The 20,514-nt window shown below is 38.7% G+C and overlaps 2 protein-coding genes across 4 annotated transcripts; both read right to left on the reverse strand.

Moving 5' to 3' along the window:
* Positions 1 to 536: 536 nt before the first annotated feature.
* On the reverse strand, positions 537 to 11,131 carry LOC119985132. Of its 3 annotated transcripts, XM_038829317.1 has the most exons (14): positions 10,927 to 11,131; positions 9,990 to 10,082; positions 8,094 to 8,229; positions 7,430 to 7,566; positions 6,683 to 6,884; positions 6,179 to 6,417; positions 5,960 to 6,071; positions 5,617 to 5,761; positions 4,945 to 5,087; positions 4,693 to 4,862; positions 3,641 to 3,931; positions 3,475 to 3,530; positions 2,675 to 2,889; positions 537 to 1,907 (listed from the first exon to the last, which is right to left on the reverse strand). In XM_038829317.1, the coding sequence occupies exons 2-14, from the start codon at positions 10,005 to 10,007 to the stop codon at positions 733 to 735; spliced, it is 3,039 nt and encodes a 1,012-aa protein (XP_038685245.1). In that variant the 5' UTR covers positions 10,008 to 10,082; positions 10,927 to 11,131; the 3' UTR covers positions 537 to 732. The 3 variants fall into 3 exon arrangements, with proteins under 3 accessions (XP_038685245.1, XP_038685244.1, XP_038685246.1); XM_038829316.1 differs by lacking the exons at positions 9,990 to 10,082; positions 10,927 to 11,131 and adding an exon at positions 8,617 to 9,112; XM_038829318.1 differs by lacking the exons at positions 8,094 to 8,229; positions 9,990 to 10,082; positions 10,927 to 11,131 and having other exon boundaries at positions 7,426 to 7,564.
* Positions 11,132 to 13,833: 2,702 nt separating this feature from the next.
* LOC119985573 lies at positions 13,834 to 16,371 on the reverse strand. Its single transcript, XM_038829864.1, has 2 exons — positions 16,229 to 16,371; positions 13,834 to 16,086 (listed from the first exon to the last, which is right to left on the reverse strand). Exon 2 carries the CDS (start codon positions 15,862 to 15,864, stop codon positions 13,834 to 13,836), a length of 2,031 nt encoding a protein of 676 aa, XP_038685792.1. The 5' UTR covers positions 15,865 to 16,086; positions 16,229 to 16,371.
* Positions 16,372 to 20,514: the final 4,143 nt, after the last annotated feature.

Consider the following 20,514-nt stretch of genomic DNA (forward strand, 5'->3'; position numbering starts at 1 on the left):
CCAAAATTGATAACAGTTTGAATACTTCATTCAATATTTGTTAATTTGATTTTTTAGTCATTTTACCCATATTACAAAACCTCAACGGTTCATAAAAAACCGACTAGTTTAACTCTAAACATTTTACGAAAAATCATCCCATTTTACTGGTTCTTCCCAGACCGTATTAAGTGCAATTTATAAGAAGGGCAAAAGTCACTCCTTAACATGTTCAATAGGTTTTCACAAGAACTCATGAAACATTTGTATTGTGGAGGCTCGTTGGACTACAGTCAGTTCGAGAGCGCGTCAACGTGTGCGCTCATAGATGCGGGCTGGTCCTGTTGAACTGTTAGGCTGGAGTTTGGGCCTGAACCCCCCAGAACCCATGAAACATTGGTATAAAAGGATCCTTATCATCGTACTTAATCGATATTTTATCAGAACTAAGGTAAATTATCGAGCCTACGCAATAGTCCACAAATCAGACAAGCATATGAAAAATTCACGAGTGGGCTCATGACTATGGTGGGATTTGAACGCTGGTGGGAGGAAAGTACAAGAAACTGCTTTTGTATAGAATAATACCAGACAGGTGTTCAAGAGTACAAGTTGTGCTGACATCTACCAGCCACAAGAACTAAAGTAAGATCTTAAAACTTGTCGTAAGAGTAGTAATTTTGTCCCAAAATGTATAGCAGCTTTATAACCATCAATAAGTGAAATAGTTTATTGTCCTAAAATGGTGTCATCTCACTTGGATGCAAAAATGGCTTCCAAATCTCTGTCTAAGGCCTTGGATTTTGGCTTGAAATCTGAAGAAGTTTTTACAGATGAGCTCCCACTCCTTTTTGCAGACCAGATCCCACTCCATCTAGCACGACTGCTCGAAGGATCACTCGGATTTCCATTCCCATCTTTAGAAAAACCCGCCTTTGCCAGTTCTCTCAGTTGCTTCATCCATGGTTTATCAGTCGACCCGGAACTCCTACTCCCAGAACTTCTGCACCTGTCAGCAGGAGGACTGGTATTTGAAGCTTCTCCATCCATATTCACTGGAACTTTTCTTTCAAGGCATCCTATCAGTTTTTGTGGAATGAAAAACAGGAGAAACCCAATTGAAGACAGTTTCAAGCCAGCCAAAAAAGACTTCTGAGCAGGATCCAACTGCACTGTCTGCCTATACAAAGCATACCATTCATTTATCATTTGTGAAAAAAATCCGAGTAGGAAGAGTATAATCATAAACATTCCAACTCTGGTCTCATCTTGGCCTGAAACCTCCTTCTCCAGGAGAACAAAACAAGTAGCAAATAAACCTACTTCACATGAAACCGATATAATCTCAACCATTTGAACTTTTTTCTTGATAAAAGGCTTCTTGAGAAGAAGAAAGAAGAGCTGAAAAGAGGAAATGCATAATAAGGCAAGTGTTGGCACTTTAGAAGACCTATTTAGGAAGGCACCAGCCACAATACCCAGAGAAACTCGTTTCACCAGCTCAAGCAGTGTGTAGTATATTCTAAGTATTCCAAATAGCTTCTGAATAAAAGGCGCTTCTGAATCTTCGTTTTCATCATCAGAGGCAATGATACGATCACCTCGGTTTCTGGAATTTCCACTAGAAATCTGTGTGAGCATGTACTTAGGAGGGCCTCTTAAATCTTCAAACAGGGGGCCTAACATAGTTAGATAAACAGAGTTGGTTTGGTTTTTCCATGTCCACTGCCCTCTTTTACCAGGACCCAAAATTATTCGGACAATTTCTTGATACCAGTGAAATATCTCTCCCTCCTGATGCAGTTCCTTGTATTGGAGAAGCTTCCCAAGTGTAATACCAAAGGAGAGGAACAAAAGCAAGGCCAGCGATAACAAGAATACAGTACCCAACAGTAGAATCCCGACAATGAACCCCAACGGTGTTCCTCCTTGAACCATAGAAGCAAGACAAGAAGTATATAGTTAAATGCCTGAAGTTTGGTTCATGAGAAATTACACTACAGAAGTCTATACTGCCAATAAATTCCATCATGTTCTAGATATATCTACCCACATGAAGTAATGAATAATGTATTAATGTCTGCAGAAATTTGAATCTTACTGTAATTTTTATTTCCTTAAAGCTATTCAAGAAATGATAGAACAAGCACCATCCTTTGAAAATTCCGCAGGACAGAATGATATATATTGCTAGTCTATCACACTCTCAATTAGTAGAACCCGATATGTAAAAGGCATATTTCTAGTACGCCACTACGTCTAACCATGCTTGTAACAGCTCAAGATATGATCTAGAAACAGCTCAATTTATTAAGAACACCCTTAAATGGTTACAAAACTAAGTTCAATTTTCCACAGAAACTTTCAAAGAAACCAAATATGAAAAGTTGCTCAGATGTAATATATTTTGAAGGTTTATAATAGTTCAAATCGTTCCAAGTATGCAAGCACATTTTTCTTATGGATTCAAGAATGAGATTTCGGTATATTGTGGTGATAGACCTTTACATGAATCCTCTATCAAGTAAAACTTCATTTCTATTTCCTTCTTCAATTGTTTAAAAATAGTTCAGAATTATAAAATTGCAGAGTAAACATGTAAAAGAACGTTTCAAAGTCGAACACCAATCTTTGGCTCCATTGAGAATGCTTAGATAGGGATTAAATGAAGATAAACGATGAGTGTCGAAAGTACCTTGAATTATAGCAGTGGAGACCATACAAGTACAAGGAAGTGAAAGAACTATGAGAAATATCTCAAATCTTGGGAATGTGAGTGCTCCATAACCTCTCTGCTTTTCAGATGTTTTCCTTTTGAATTTCAGAATTAAAAGGAGTAGAGCGTGAAGGAGCATCAAACAGCCACTAATTACAGCTAGCCAGAACATGCTTCTTCTGAAATACCTCCACCTACAAGAGATGACCATAGGCCCATAGTGAAAAGTTAGGTGATGAACTTTCCCTTCTCAATTCTTCCTAAATAAGAGGAATTCAGCGTATATAACAAGTGTGGCAAAACAGTAACATGCAGATTGTTATTATGTCTTTCTTATGAGCAATTGATCACATTTTGTGGAAATTTACAACACCAACTCTTGCGCACACCAAAGAGAATGTAGGTCGCCTGCATTAATTTCAGATGGCATGAGCATGGAAAATGAATTCTTCCTAAATAAAAGGAATTCAGCGCATATGACAACTGTGGCAAAACAGTAACATGCAGATTGTTATCATGTCTTTCTTATGAGCAATTGATCACATTTTGTGGAAATTTACAACACCAACTCTTGCGCACACCAAAGAGAATGTAGGTCGCCTGCATTAATTTCAGATGGCATGAGCATGGAAGATTTGAATGAGTGCTGAACATGTATTTTGACCACATATCATATTCTTTTAAGGAAATCTCCGAAAGATCACTAAATACGCTGACGCTTCAACAATTTCTGTTATGCCTCTGATAACCATCTGACATATCATATTCTTTTAACTTACCCATTTGAATGCTCCAGACCCAAAATGTACTCTGCTTCTGGTTTAAAGTTTTGGCTCTGTGAACAAATAATGCATTCTATCAGAAAATTAAAACTCCTTTATGTAGTATGGCTTAACCAGTGCCAATTACTACTGCAGCCATTAGCAAGTATCTATAGTTGCTAACCTCAAAAAAAGATCTATAATCCATAGGAGTAAGCGGCGATCCATACACTGAAGCATCTGTACGCAAATTCTTGTCTTCTAGAGTTCCTAAATCTTGTACCTTTGAAACAGAGGAATGAAAACCTGAAGAACTTGAGCCTATCATGACTGGAAGAGTATTCTCAGATTCCCATGGTAGACTAAAGTAAGGTATACTCCACTCCAAACCTCTTACAAATTCATAATAATCAATTGGCAAAGTGACTGCCAACCATCTGGATAAAGCAAAAACCTGAATGTGGCAAGCGCTCCGCTGAGATAAAAGAGAAAATAAATGTAACATAATTATACAAAATGTACATTTCATAGTTTTGATATAAATCCAAAACAGTAGGAGTTTCATTTAAATGTTTATACCGGCAGGTAATCAAGTTTTCATCCTTGATTCTAGTTCTACCACTAATCCAGATTCCACATTCTTGTTAAAACTTGCACAAGACCTGTGGCTTGTGAAGTCGAAATTATAAATTCAAATACATATCAGTTGAATGAGAAGAAAACAATGGATTGATCAGAAATACCGATAGTGTCAGATAAATTTTTAAGATTTTTAGAAAGGGGAGGTGCCTTTAAAAAGTTCTCCAAAGTACAATTCAATTTTTTTGATATGAAGAAAAATAGCTTTAACCACAGAGGTTCCCACCCAGTTCATGAAGTTTCCCGATGAACCATGCTATCTGTTGGCTAGATGGGTATATATTTGGTTGAGACATCAACAAACCAAGAAATGACTATGTACTTGAGAAATTTTCTTTCAATGACGGATAAACTTCTTTTGAAAGGCAATCATTTGTATATCCAAACAGAGATATCTCAAGAGTCGTAAGTATCGTCAATGGCTAATGGTGTCTCGTGATTTCTACGGGGTAATGGTGAAATATGATTAGCATTCGCTGGAGGTGATCAAGAATCTCCAACAGCAGGGTTGAGTTATATTGGATATTTGGATTCTTCAATTCACAAAGTATCCAAGTAATTAATAAAAAATTTGCTGACAGAAGTTAGGGATCATACAAATAGTATTCTTGCAGGATCAGATGTCAAAGGACAAGATGATCTTGAAAACGCTCCCACAGATTGAAGGCTCGCAGTTGAAATTGTCAGTAGCCCAGCAGTAAAAGATGTAGCCACAAAAGAAGCAGTTGCAAATGTAGAAATGACGGAAGATATAATAGGTACAGAATCTGCCACAATAGTTCACAATTACTTAGAAATGTACTTATTCTCACTAATTTTTAAGAATCAACTAGAGTACAAAATCCTTACAGTGCCTCACTTTGAGAACATTAGATGCGAGATTTTTGTTTCCAGCAACATCCACAATTACATTTTCAGGAACCTTGACAGATAAAATGTCATCAACGTGTTGTATCTCCACAATATATGTGCTTCTGCTTATCTCACTAAAGCTGAATTCAATTAGAAAAAGTGAACAATAGTGAAAATAAGGCCGAATTTATTTTATGCTCAAGCAGAAAAATATTAACATGGAGAGAAAGGGAAAGAAATAAAAACACCTGAGTGGTTTTACCTGGTTTGATTACTACTCTAACATTTACAAACATAGGTACAAATTTTCCCGCTAAAATCTAATGGATCAAGGACAAACCTCAACCCCAAAACACACTTTTTCGCTCAAGAAAAATCATTCTGTTCAAGAAACCAGTTAACTTGTTAGTTGTTATGTATATAGCCTAGATAACAAAACTGGGTTTGCTTTAGGCAACAGTACCCTAGTTGAATTATGAAATAACTTGTCATTTCATCATTCTCTTTTCTTCCAGGGCTATGGCTATTAAATCTTTTCCCCCAATATTGACCAAAAAACCATACTACATGTGACTAATTTGGGAAAAGAATTTGATGTGCGCTTAAAGATGCATATGACGTAAATTAAGGGTAATGGTAGATAGAGAATGGTGAGTAGAAGCTTCTTGCCTCAGTAGTTGTCCTCCAGAGATTGATATGAAAGAGGAATTGAAGCCAAATACAGGTTTCATGAACTTGATCCATATTGGAATACTATGTTCTTTTGTCCTTGAGCTAGATGTTGTACTCAATCTGACAGCGGGCCTATCAGAATCTGATGATCACAATTATATCCATGTCAAGTGTAAATAATCAAATCTCTAAAATCTAGCATCTCATATAAAGCTTAGTTGATTTCATAGAACTTTCTCATTTCCAATTTCAAGCTTGTAAGTTTCAGAAAGGAAGAAAAACTACTCTTGAGACTAAATTTTATTCTGTCGATAACAAAAGAAAAAAATGCAATCTATACCAAAAAGAAAAGTAACTGGCGCAATTGGGGAAACCGGGGTCCCTTGTCTGCTTACTATAGAACTTGCGTCAAGCCTTATTGTAACTACCGCAATGCTAGATATATTTGAAACCTGAAAGAAAAGTGTGAAAATGAGGTGTGCAAAAAAAGTATGAAAAAAAAGATAAAGAAAAGTTGGTTTGAAGATGCATAAATGTCAAAACTTTAAAATAAGCCGACCTGAAAGCCAAATCTGCGTTTCCTAAGGTCTTCCCCATGGATTGGAAGAAATGCACCCTGACTTGTGCTGAGAGAATTCAGAATCTCTACGGATGAATTCAAAACAGGTCTTGAGAAGTACAAATACACCTTTAGGTTATCATAATCATTAGTTGCCTGCACTGTTCTAATTTCATGGTTAAGTTGAAGTAGCTTTTCAGGAATGTGCGTCCTCAAGTTAACATACACATTTCTTCTATCTGTAGAAGAAACAACAAAATTAACAGACCGTATTAGAGCAACAAGTTCCAGAAGAGTAGAGTAGGGACAGGGGAAGAACTTGATTTGATTCTGTTGTCCAAATTCAAAAAGGAAACTTCTATATTCTGGAATCTGGAACATTGAAGTTTTTTTTAACGGTTAACATTTGATTATAGCATACCTCCTATAGTAGTTTCATATTTCTCAAAGTGAGAAGAGAGACAGGTGAGTTTAAAATAACGAGAGGACTGAACATATACTAACCAAAATGCACAGAGAAACTCGAATTCATTGTCCTTGTAAATCTGTTTCCCGCAGCATCAGTACAAAAATTTTTGTCCATTACTAATATCACTCGCCCATACACAACAGTGGATGATAAACCTACAAGAAGGGAGTACTTAAGGTTTGGCTGCAGAATGATGAGGGAAGACGGTATAACATGGCCAGCGCCATAGACCAGCAGCTGCAAAGCGATATAAAGTCATTTGTAAGTATTTGATTTCTAGTTTTGAAGCCATATACCACACCATTTAATACATAACAATACTAAGTTTATTTACTTTATTCATACATTTTTCTATATTTATGAATCATCTACAGACCAAAAGGATTGTGATGGTTGGAAAAAAAAACACAAGTAAATGGTCATGCATGCCTCAAAAGTGAAAAATTCGCAAATCACACATTGGTAGAAAATCTATGGTTATTCACTTTCTAAAGATATACTAGTTCTCGGAGAAGAATAAAGCAGCTTCTTGACCAAGGAAGTAGTTCAAGATCAATTTATATGGACATCTGGCTCCTTCTATCTATCACATCCATAAAAAGTTAATTGTCTTTCATTGAATGACTAAGTTACGAGAGTTGCAGGAGATGGGTAAAGCCTTCAATGGAAGTAATCATTGTATCATTGCAGTAATTAACGACCTCAAGTAATTGTATATCAACTGCATAAGGAAAAGATCAACATTTGTATCTTTGATATATTATGGTTGGTCACCTACTCACGTTACAGGCATTTACAGACGAGCATCTGAAACCTCCATCGCCAGTACAGGGTTCAGTGAACAAAATATCTACCGAAACATTAAGAGCATTTGTAATAGGTGCCGATGCAGTTACATAAGCTGTGGGAGGTATTGTATCTGCAATATAATTAAGAAGAATTGAACATTAACCAAAGCAGAACATTAGAAGCATAGCGTACAAATGATTCCATAAACACAACCTTCTATGCAAGTTGTATGATTCAAACAAGGATTTAACTGCTTGATTACACAAAAGATGTGATTGTCACATTAACAATAAATGGACTATAAATGTGCCGTGCTGGAATATAATTTCGAAAAAAAAACTGGAATAACAAGTGAATCTGCAAAATCTTTCTCTTCAGTGAAAGCTCTACTGGACTTTTTGTTCCGACAAAGCTCGCGAGTTAACAAAGCTACAATACAATTATTTCTTATCTTTTCTGATGGATTTAGAAGAAGAGTTTTCTCCAGTTTCTTTGTCCTCGATCATACAACATCCAGGGTGAACAAGCTTTTGATTCAGTTCCATAATACGCAACAGAGTATTATTTGTATTTACGAAGGGGCTTATGTAGGATTTCAATAGTTCAAATCGGAGCATAATAATAAAATTTCAGAAGGAGAGAGGAAGATTTCTTAACCAACAGTCCAGTTATAGCTAGCACAGCCAACTCCTTGAGACCCATTGGTGCAGACCTCAAATGTATGATTTCCATCCTGCAATCCTGTATAGAAAATCTTCCTAGCCCCGCAATCTGATGCACTCCCATAATCCAGCTGCATGGGTCAGATATAATCATAACTACATCATCGATATAAACATCAATTAGAATGACAAGCCTCTGCGAAATTCCAGTACATGATGCAAAAACGAAGGATAAGTAAAGCTGTAAAGGAAATTATCCACGTAATGTTGACTGCTCCTTGGCACCGGAACTACATCAAATAATTGCAAGCATTTGGGCTGCACCCTTGAAATTGCTTATAATAAGACAACCCAGAAAACTAACAAGTAGATTTGAACAAACAGAAAACATAAACCAAATAAAAAATTAAAAAATCCACGAAGTTCCATGGTAAAATGCAGCAGCAGATACTTCATCAGCAAAACCATAAGCAGAGTGAAGTTTCACTGAAAAGAAAGAAGAATTGTCTCAAACAAACCTTACAAGAAAGGCTGCAGTTTGTGCAACTGTTCCTATTCTCACCCAAAAGAACTTGAAACTCAAATGTGGCTGAGTTCAAATGTGAGAAAGCACGTGGAGTCTTCATGAACTTCACAGCGACCACTGAATTATCACAGTGAACTCTATTACATAAAAGGGAGAAACCCCAGCAAAATAAGACCACCCATGGAACTTCGAGCAAACCCATTTCAGAGTAAACCCCAAACTAAAGCCTAAATAAGGGAAGAGTTTATTTTTACAGTGAACCAAGGAAAAGACATTAGTGGGTTTTCTTCAAGAGTTGTAAACTAAAGAGAGAAGACGGAGACTGCATATAGCGCTAAAAATAGCAGCAGAAAAAGAGAGTGATTAGAGAGAATAATGTAGGCAAGAGAGTGAGGTAGGATACGTTCAGTTGTTGATGAAGGTACGGCTTGAGGATAGTGCACGGGAATGACAGTCTTATGTGTACGAGAGAGAGAGAGAGAGAGAGAGAGATTCCAATGAGCAGGATTTGTGTCAAAATAAAGACAGACCATAACTTCTGTTTCGGCTGCAAATCCTTGTCAGATGGGGACTAAAATAATCTGTGGAAATGCATTTCAGGACAACTAATTGACAACTCCACGTATTAACACTTCATTCACGCATTTCACTGTACTGCTAAATCAATTGTTTATCACATCCAGTCCATGCATTCTATACAATCATTTCGGGTGTATTACATACAAGTACATGGTCTTATGATTAAGCCACACAGTTTACTAATTTCCTTCAAACTCTCGCACATGCGTGGACAGCTTACAAGGGCAGAGAGTGTTGGCCTAGCAGCATCGTTTGCAGATGCGATCTCCAACTGCCCCACAATTATATATGCGATATAGATCCATCTAATATTTTGTGTAACCCACATGCCCAGTTTGGTCATTTTCACCTGTACATTGTCACAACCACTACAATTGGTCCAATTATGCACTGATAGCAAGAAAAACACTTTAGCCTTCAAAGTTGAAACGCCATTGTTGCATTTGTTGTGGTCTTTTTATGTTCTTCTCTTGGTATTTCAAGAAGCTTAGCCATTTTCTGGTCACATGATTACTTTAAAGTTAAAACTGGGTTCTTTGTAATTTTTATTTCTTATTAACCTCCAATAAATGCCAATATAGGTTTTCTCAGTGCATATTCTTTATTGGACAAGTCCGTTGGAAAGTAAAGGCAGAGCCAATGTCTGCGTCAGGACTCAGGGACCATTACTTTGAGCCTTTCACAGTCATTAAATGCTAGAGATGGGTTGCTGTCCTCTAGTGGTACGGGTCCCACATCAGAAAATTTAGAAAAAAGAGAAGCAAAAGACAAAAATTGTGTACCCACCTTACAAAAATGCAACATAACCTGTCTTCCCAGCTCAACCTCAAATACATTATCTCTTCACCATGAATCAGGGCATGCTCCATCTCTCGTACTCTGATTTATCACAATATAGAGATTATAAAGATCAAAACTAGAAGACAAGAAAAAAAAAGATATTTGAAAAAAAAAGATACATTAGAATCAAAGTTTTAGGATTTAGGGATGAGATCGCGTGCAATAACCTGTTTTTGAGGTGAGAACAAATTGGAATATGCAATAACTAGAGTCAGTCTCTATTTCCCAAACCAGCATTCAGCAGGCTCAAAGTAACACTTGGTCACCATGAGTGGTCATAAGTGATCGAGCCCAAGTAGAACAGAGCAGAAGTTTGAGGGTACTATTATACGGGACTAATCTATAGATTCAAGCCCTTTAGCCTTGCCTTTAGGGTCGAGATATTGTGACCAAGGGAGAAATGGTTCAGTATAACTGAATAAAGAAAATTGGCCAAACAGGTATAATACCCTTTCAACATTGAATCAAGAAAACCATATGTTTTCAGTACTATAAAAATATTAAATGTGAAAGGTTAACCGTAACCAACAGCTATTTTAGGCTCCTTGAATTAATAATCACGATAACAATAATTCAATGAAAACATGTTTGTATCTATGTATACACAAAAGCATAACAACCTCAGCTGGAAAAGCTAGCATGGTTTAATATGAGGCCCCTTCTTTTAAGGATATGGTTGTCTGATCTCACCTTACATATCAAAAACATAGGCGGGAGGACCAGAACTAGGAAATGTCGTAATTGCAATTAATATGGGAGCAGAAAAAAAAGTGTAATTGTTAACATGTATCAGCAACGCGTTATTAATGGTTAAGAACTAGAATTATCTATACATGTTCGTTGTTGTTGATGGTTAGGAACTGAAATTATCTATAAACAATACCTGAATCTTTGCCAATCAACCTAGACAATGCACAAAGTCATTTACCATTGTCAACATGGCTTCCATATGTGAACAAGACGGTCATTAAGTAAAGCAACTAAGCACGTAGCCACCACAATCGTCTTCCTTTTGCTGTCTCTAAGGGATTCCCACGTCTGCCAATCAGCTCCATGTGCCAGTGAGCCATGTTTATGTTTACTGTAAGTTTCAATGGTATGAACCAGCAATGATATTTGTATTGAGCAAGAGAATTACAATGCAATCGGAGAATTCAGAGAGGGAATGACAGGGAAAACTCAAAACATCACACATTCGCTACCCTCCTCACTCCACTACTATCTATTTATTCCCATACTAGACTAATCATAGCCTTACACGTAATCCCCAAATTTGTTAGGCCTTTTTCTTTCACGCACCATCTTTCTCCTTGCACACCCTGTGTCATCATTTGCATTTGATTCTCTCGTAACCAACTCCACGTCAGCAGCACCCACGATTGTTCCAGCAACGTCGTCCTTGTTATCCTGCATATTCATGACAATACTCCCCTTGTCAATGAGAACCTTGTCCTCAAGGTTCAAGTTAGGAAATTGCTTTGAAACCAAGGTCACATCCTCCCAAGTAGCATCCTCTTGAGGTAAAGTCTCCCACTGCACCAGAACTGCGGAACCAACTGCCCTTGACGTAATATTTCTCTTCGGCCCAGGAAGGCTATTGGGTGTACGATTGGTCCTGAAGGCAAAGTAGTTAATGGTAAAGGAACAAACTGCTGTTCTGGATTGCCCACACAACGTTTAAGAACAGAAACATGAAACATTGGGTGTATTTTAGCTGTCAGTGGCAACTCCAGACGATAGGCGACCTTGCCCACCTTCTGCGTGATAGGAAATGGGCCAAAATAACGCGGACCCAATTTTTGATCTCGACGTAATCGCACAGACAGTTGTCGATAAGGCTGAAGTCGAATAAACACCAAGTCTCCCACCTTGAAATGGACCTCACGTCGATGTTGGTCAGCCTGGTTCTTCATTCTCACTTGAGCTCGTTGTAAATTGGACTTCAGTAAACGTAACAACGCATCCCGTGTCAACAACTCTTGATCAACAGCATCACTAGAGGTGGATCCCGGAAAATATTTTTGAATCACTGGTGGAGGACGACCATAAAGAGCCTGAAAAGGAGACATGCCCAATGCTGTATGATAGGCAGTATTGTAAGAATATTCTGCCCATGGAAGAAACTTGAGCCACTACGAGGGGTTATCTTGCACGAAGCAACGAAGATACATTTCGAGGCAGCGATTGAGAGCTTCTGTTTGGCCATCGGTTTGTGGATGATATGCACTGCTCATTGTCAATTTTGTGCCCTGAAGTTTGAAAATCTCCTGCCAAAAATGACTTAAAAACAGCGGGTCACGATCCGTTACGATGGAATGTGGAATACCATGTAACTTAATGATTTCTTTGACAAATACCGCTGCCACTATTGTGCTATTGTAATGACTGGGCAGAGGACAAAAGTGAGCATATTTAGTGAATCGATCGATCACCACTAGCGCTGCCGTTTTACCCCCTGAAGCCGGCAAACCCACCACAAAATCCATTGCAATATCTTCCCAAACCTGTTGTGGAATAGGTAAAGGCTGCAACAATCCTGCAGGAGACAATTGAGATGTTTTCATCTGTTGACAAGTGAAACATTCAGTCACAAACTTATGAACATCTTTCTTCAAGAATGGCCAAAAAAAATTAGCAGCAAGCCTCTTATAGGTTCGCAAAACCCCAGCATGTCCGCCAACCGGAGTGGTATGAAATTCATCAATTAACTGTTGTCGTAGAGAAGAAGAGGCAAATAGCACAATACGATTGTTAAAAAAAATCAACCCCTGCCTACTGGTGTATCGAGGAACAGAGTCTGGATCATGGAGGATTTTGTAACTAAGTTCTCTCAAATCAGTAGCTTCCGCTGTTTCTTTGAGTAATATAGGCAATAGATCTACATGTGGAACTGATAAGGCATGAAAAGTAGCTAATTCCCATTGTTGTCGAGACAATGAATCCGCCACGACATTATCCTTACCCGGCCGATATTGAATATCAAAACTATACCCCAAAAGCTTCGTCATCCATTTTTGTTGCTCCGGTGTTTGAATGGTCTGATCCATTAACTCCTTCAAACTCCTTTGATCAGTTTTAATAACAAATCGACCTCCTAAAAGGTATTGTCTCCATTTCGCCACTGCAGAAGTAATTGCAAACATTTCACGATGATACACAGAGGCAGCTTGCATCCTTGGGGACAGTTTGGCACTATAATAGACTATGGGATGCCCTTCTTGAGTTAAAACAGCTCCAATGCCTGTACCTGATGCATCAGTTTCCACTACAAAGGGTAAGGAAAAATTTGGCAGCTTCAAAATGGGTGCCGAAACTAGAGCTGATTTCAGCTTATGGAAAGCCAATTGTGCTGTTTCTGTCCAAACAAAAGCATCCTTGTGAAGAAGATCAGTTAATGGAGCAGCAATCGAAGCATACGCTTTAACAAAACGGCGATAATACCCAGTAAGACCAAGGAAGCCACGCAAGGCCTTGACTGTGGTAGGGGAAGGCCACCTGTCCATCGCACTGATCTTGGCAGGATCCATTTGAACTCCCTGCCCCGATACAATATGACCAAGATACTCGACGGCTTCTTGTCCAAAGGTACATTTGCTGCGTTTAGCCACAAAATAGTTATCTTGCAAAACCTACAAAGTCATAGTTAAATGCTGTAAATGATCAGCCCAAGTTTTGCTATACACCAAAATGTCGTCGAAAAAAACCAAAATAAATTGTCGTAGAAATGGCCGAAAGATAGAGTTCATGGTTGCTTGAAATGTAGATGGAGCATTTGTGAGGCCAAATGGCATCACGAGATACTCATAATGCCCTTCGTGAGTTCCGGCCGAACACGAATTTGATGATAGCCAGCCAACAAATCCAGCTTAGAAAAAACCATGGCACCATTGAGTTCATCTAGCAACTCATCCACCGTGGGAATAGGGAAACGATCGCGTACAGTTATGGCATTCAAGGTGCGATAATCAGTACAAAAACGCCACGAACCATCTTTTTTCTTGACGAGCAAGACAGGTGATGAAAACGGACTAGTACTGGTGCGAATGATGCCCTCCTTTAACATATCCTGAACCATCCTCTCAATCTCGGATTTTTGAAAATGAGGGTAACAGTAAGGTTTAACATTGACAGGAGTAGAATTGGGCAAGAGATGTATACTATGATCTGTAGATCTAGTTGGTGGAAGGCTTTGAGGCTTCTGGAAAACAGCCTCATACTGAGCTAATAACCCCTTTAACCGAGGATCAATCTCCTCTGCTATCCCTTGAAGCGATTGGCAATCCATAGTCAATTGTAAACAGGTTCCTACCGCCCCAGAATGTACCAATCGACGTAATTGATGGTAATCCATGGCCATAGGAGAACTAGGGGCCATAGCTTGAAGACGCACCGAACCACCGTTATGATTTACAGTAATCACCCAGTCAACATAATCATACAAGATTGGATTGACACTGTATAACCATGAAACACCTAAAATTAATTCAGCTCCTTGAATTGCCACCACATACAAATCCGCAGAAAATAGATGATTTTGGATGGTAATTGGAACTTGACGAATGCACCCCTCACAACGAAGCTTCTCACCATTACCCACCTCAACAGTGACATGCGGAACAGATTCAATCGGAAACCCCAATCCTTTAGCAACCCGACTTTGAACAAAGTTATGGGTGCTGCCCCCATCAACCAAGGTATGGAGTTGAGTCCCGGCTACGGTGGCTTGAAATCGTAAAGTTTGTAGTGTAGGAAATCCAGTCAAGGCGTGGTAGGAGACTGTCGTTTCAGTGGAAGGCTCTGTAGTAGAAGGTAACGGCTGTAGCTCGGCAAGCTGTAGTTCCTCCGCCAGTTGAGCATCTGTAACCTCGGTTGGATCGTCCTCGGAATCAGCCAAATCCAAGAAAAAAAATTGTCGGCGAGCCGGACAACGATGCCCCGGAACGTACTTGGCATCACAATGGTAACAGAGGTTGAGGTCACGCTTTCGCTGCATATCGGCGGCCGTGAGACGCTGAATGGGAAAATTAGTGGCAGGTTTTGAGGAAGACACAGGTGAAAGGGCTGGGTTATTCGTGGGCTCTGGAGGTCGACTGGGGTTAGGCAACAAAGGTCCACGGACCTGAACCGGTGTCCGAAAATCCAGACGAGGAAGAGTCCCAGTAACAGAAGCTTTCTTAACGGCAAGTAATTTGGCATTATGAAGCCTAGCAAGCCCAATAGCTTCATGGACAGTAGTGGGCTTGCAAATGCGAACATCATGCTGAATATCAGAATGCAGCGCCGAAAGGAACAAGCTCAGGTGGAATGACTCCGGCAACTGCGGAACCCGATTGGACAGAAGTTCAAACTGAGATTGAAATTCCTCAAAAGAACCCGTTTGAGTGAGTTTAGCCAAGGCAAATCCGTGATCATCGAAAGCTGTCGGCCCAAAGCGCACCTCAATAGCCCGAGCTAATATAGTCCAAGACGAGAAACATTGATCTGTATTTGCCCACTGAAACCATTGCCACGCCGGGCCATCCAAGTGATAGGAAGCAATTTCCACTTTCTGCGAGTCAGTAGTTTGGAAAAGATGAAAAAACTGCTCTGCCTTCGAAGTCCAGTCCAATGGATTGGTCCCATCAAAACGAGGAAAATCCAATCGAACAGAACCAGGAGGAAACGAGCCAATCGGTGCGGTGGTATAAGGCACAAGAGAAGAAGCGGTGACCGCCGACGGTGATGCCCCATCGGATGAAGCAACAGCTACCGCCTTAGAACCACTCGAACCATGAAGAGAAGATTGAGCTAAAAGAAGGACCTGCTCCAAACGACCATCCATCACGGCGACACGATTGGTTAAATCGTTGAGAGAAAGGTGCTAAGTAGTCGATATCTGAGTCAGCTCCACCAACGCAGATTGAAGAGACCCTAACGACGAGTCATGATCAGAAGAAGCAGCCTGAAGATGACGAATAGCCTCATCCATAGATTTCAAACGAGTCCCTTCAGCCATGGCGAAGACTCAATGAAAGCACCAATTGGTATGAACCAGCAATGATATCTGTATTGAGCAAGAGAATTACAATGCAATCGGAGAATTCAGAGAGGGAATGACAGGGAAAACTCAAAACATCACACATTCGCTACCCTCCTCACTCCACTACTATCTATTTATTCCCATACTAGACTAATCATAGCCTTACACGTAATCCCCAAATTTGTTAGGCCTTTTTCTTTCACGCACCATCTTTCTCCTTGCACACCCTGTGTCATCATTTGCATTTGATTCTCTCGTAACCAACTCCACGTCAGCAGCACCCACGATTGTTCCAGCAACGTCGTCCTTGTTATCCTGCATATTCATGACATTCAACCACTTCAGCTTTCTCACCATTAATCTTGACAACAGCTGACCCATTATTCATACATGCTGCCAGAACCAGGTCTGGTACAACAGGCGGTGCTTGATTAACCAAACTCCGCGTCCTAAACTTATCGAAGCCTCATTTACTGCTTTCGAGATGGACCTCACATCCCAAACCCTAAGAATCTCATCATAGCTGCCAGTAAATACGGTATTTGAATCACTAGGGCACTTCGCAAAGCAACGAACACCCATCTCGTGGACCTTAGAGTTCTGGAACTCCAACTTGTATGGATTGTCACATATGCCCCACATCCATAACTACAAAAGGTGACTACTGCCTCGTAAATGGAGAGCTTCGACAGCTAACTGTCACAGCCATTGTTGGGCATTTCATCAAACAGGTTGCAGACACACACTGAAGCATACTGTTCCGTTCGGGTTTTTGTGTAGGCGAGTGCATACAGAGAAAATCAAACAATTACGCGTTGAATTAGAATAACACTCTTCGGGGGAAAAAAAAGAGTTTTGAAATTGACGACAAGGGTAATGTTACCGTTAAAGTAGGTTGATCGTCATTTTGAGCGGGTGCGATTCATAGATGTGCATTTATCGTAACCACGCGACGTCGATCCTTTCGATACAACAGATAAAACATCAGAAGGTCTTCGAAATCATCGTCGTATGACTCTCGCCCCAACTCCCTCCCTTTCTCTATCTGTTAAATCAAAACCACTAAACCAGAAACCCAATAACCAATCATTCTCAACTATCATAATGCAGGATGGCAGAAAAAGATGCACGATACGATCAGCTGCACAAAACCACACCATCGTTCCTTCATAGGGTTTGTGTCTCTCTCGCTCTCCAATCCCCTTCATATTCAGAGAGAGAAAAACAGAGTGTTTGCACCAGTAATTACATGTTTTGTAAAGTTGGTGGTAAGTTGCGTTTTTGTATTCGGGTTTGGAAGCATTAGAGAGACGCAATCTAATGCAAACAATTGATGTCGGATTAGAAGGTATATTGCCAGAGGAAGAGGCTTCAAACGTGCTTTAAATTGGTCTTCTATGTACACAAGCTTCAGCTGCATTAAGACCGACCATGTCGGAAGTAGTTCAGATGCTAAATGATAGGGAATGTGTAGTTCCCTCACCGAAGCGGCCTCCATTATTGAATGCTAGTGTGCTAAGTTTCATATGACTCAAACGAAAATTCTATTATTACAAGCTGTGCAACCTCGAAGGACTACGCAATGCTCAACAAATGTTCGAGTGATGATCATTTGTCATCCACTCCAGCTACTCTGGAATCAAATGGCTCTTCAAAAACCAATCAATCAGAGCATAATTCAAATTCTTCTCCTCGAGAAAAGACTATAAATTTGAGAAATCTTGTAAAGAGATCGTCCATGCTTGTAAATCCTCAAATGATAGTTATTTTGAGGTAGGGTAAAGAGATCTACCCAATGAAGTGGGTGAACTTTGTTGCACATACTAGGAAAATGAAGTTTGGTCTTGTAGTACCCGATTTTCGTCCTGCCAAACAAAACAAAAAAAAAAGAATAATAATAATGCAGAAATTCAAAATTCAAGAGCTCATAGGACCACATGCTTACAAAAAAATTCAAAACTTGTTTCTTGGACCCATAAGCATACAAAAATCCTAAGGCCCACCTCTTGGACCGTAAGCCCATAAAAATTCAAACCTAAGCCCAAAAGATCTAAACCCTAGAAAATATCTAAAAAATAGGGCAATTAAATAAATAATAAACAAAAGAAAATCCTTAAGAGGGAAAGGTGGTTCCTTTATTAGGGTTTCAAAAAAATAGGGAAAAGACAAAAATGTAAGTCTTGAGGGTTTTAGAGAAGAAGAGAAAAATAGGGTTTTTGGGGGCATTTTGGGATTTTTAAAAAAAAAGTTAAAGAGGAGGTGAGTCGCCGCACAATAAGAAAAGGGGGGAGAAAAAGGGTTTTAGAGGTTTGGAGAGAAAGGAATAGGGGAGCAGGCAGAAGAAAAGGAAAAAAAAGAAAGGGGAAAAGAGAAAAAAGAAAGAAAGAAGAGAGGCACTGGGGAGAGAATCGGGAGTTAACAGAGACGTTGACGCTGCAAAGAAAGGGAAATCGGTAGAGAGGAGCACAACAGGGAACCGAAGGTAGTTCATTCCTTCAAATCTGATTTTACTTCTTGTTCCAGGTTACCTTGATTTTGTTTTGGTATTGGTTGATTTCCATATCTGATATAGTATATATGGTTACCTTTTCTCCAATATCCCGGTTCCATTTTTTGATTTTGCTTCTAAAATTTTGCGGATATATTTTTCTGTGCATATATTGTTTGCTCTGTTTCGTAGCTTTCAAAATCTGGTTATATTGTTGGCTTTTAAAATCTGGTTCTGTGCATATCTGTTTTTTGTTCTTGACATAGCTTCGATGCATATGGTCTGGGTACATGTTTGATTTGACATCCATTTATTGTACAAACATTTGGTTTTGATCATTTTGTGTCCCACTTATTGGATTCGGTTTGGCAATTATTAAGTTCTATACATAATAATAATCGGCACCCATTTCTCTCATAGCACTGGTTCCATTTCTTTGTTGTCTTTGCATCTCTTCAAATGCCATAGCATATCCCCCATATGATGTTTCTGACTTAATATATTATGCTGAGGTCTGGCTTGTTCATAAGTGGATTCATATAATGTGCCGATGTGCTGCATGTATTTGATGTTTGGCTTTAAAATCAGGTTAATACAATGTGTTAATATATCCTGTGATATTGGGGTTTAATATCCAGTTTTGATACTTGGTCTTGCTCACTGTGGTGGTGTTGTTGTGGTCATTGATACCAGGCTTTGATATCCATCGGCTAAGTCCCTACTTGAATACAAGTTTCGAGTATAAATTTTGACATATTTGTCGTGAATTTTTTTTAAAAAAATCTTGTTTATATGCATGTGCATAGGAGTATTTAATTTGATTTAGATTTTGATATTACACTCAAATGTCCATTTCTTTTGATCATTTCTTGTTTGTTTGTTGGGCTTGGGCCGGGCTTGACTCTACTTGGGCCGAACTTGACTTCGTTTGGGGCCGGAGAGTTCATTTGGAGATTGGACCGGGTTTGAATAATTAATGGACTCCATGGGTCATATTTATATTTGTTTTTTTATCTTTATATTTCATTATTTGTATATATTTTTATCTTATTTTTATTTTGTATGTCTATTCTTGTAAATGTAAGCCATGTAATAGGGTAGTGGAAATAATGAAAAGTAGTGTAGAGTAGTGTAGTTTAGTTTTATTCATGTTCAACGTGATTAGTATGCATGTTTAGGGGTTTAGTTTTGCCAATTCATCAATTCAATAATCGCTTTTTACCAACTTTTCATAAAAACAAAGTAATGGATACAACATTATAGTCAAATAGGAGGAGAACTTGATAAAATTCAGCTCCTTAATTGTGTTATCTTCATTTAAACAAATGATAAATTAATTTATTAGATACCTAAATTAAAGTTCATTAGGAGTAGTACTTGATAAAATTCAACTCTTGCCTAGGCTTTAATTACGTTATCTCTTTGAATTAAAGTATTATTTGTATTCGTAAGCACAATGATAAATTAATGGATACTACATTAAAGTCAAATAGGAGGAGGACTTGATAAAATTCAGCTCTTGCATAGACTTTAATTATGATATCTTCATCTAGACAAAAAGCAAATAATAAATTAATTTATTAGATACCTAAATTAAAGTTCATTAGGAGGAGGACTTGATAACATCCAACTCCTGCCTGGGCTTTAATTATGTTATCTCTTTGAATTAAAGTATTATTTGTATTCGTAAACACAATGATAAATTAATTTACTAGATACCTAAATTAAAGTTCTTTAGGAGAAGGATTTGATAAAATTCAGCTCATGCCTAGACTTTAATTATGTTATCTTTTTCAAATTAAAATACCATTCGTGTTTGTCAAATGAAATTGGACTGTTCCTTCCATTTATTTCATTGTTCTTTGATTATGTGATTGAGAAATTCCCTTGGTCTAAAACCCAATGCCCTTTTTGCAAATTCCACCCAATATCTTTCCAAGTCAATTTTCAAATAAAACCCATCA

Source organism: Tripterygium wilfordii, chromosome 19, assembly GCF_013401445.1.
Source record: "Tripterygium wilfordii isolate XIE 37 chromosome 19, ASM1340144v1, whole genome shotgun sequence".
Classification (NCBI taxonomy): domain Eukaryota; kingdom Viridiplantae; phylum Streptophyta; class Magnoliopsida; order Celastrales; family Celastraceae; genus Tripterygium; species Tripterygium wilfordii.

What these genes read in the sequence shown, in the direction of transcription:
- LOC119985132 (XM_038829316.1), bottom strand. Translation starts at nt 8,826, where the DNA reads ATGGGTTTGCTCGAAGTTCCATGGGTGGTCTTATTTTGCTGGGGTTTC. An exon ending in CGTCTGTAAATGCCTGTAAC is followed by an intron (nt 6,885 to 7,429) that starts GTGAGTAGGTGA and finishes ATCGCTTTGCAG; the next exon opens with CTGCTGGTCTATGGCGCTGG. An exon ending in CTCCACTGCTATAATTCAAG is followed by an intron (nt 1,908 to 2,674) that starts GTACTTTCGACA and finishes CTATGGTTCAAG; the next exon opens with GAGGAACACCGTTGGGGTTC.
- LOC119985573 (XM_038829864.1), bottom strand. Translation starts at nt 15,864, where the DNA reads ATGGATGGTCGTTTGGAGCAGGTCCTTCTTTTAGCTCAATCTTCTCTT.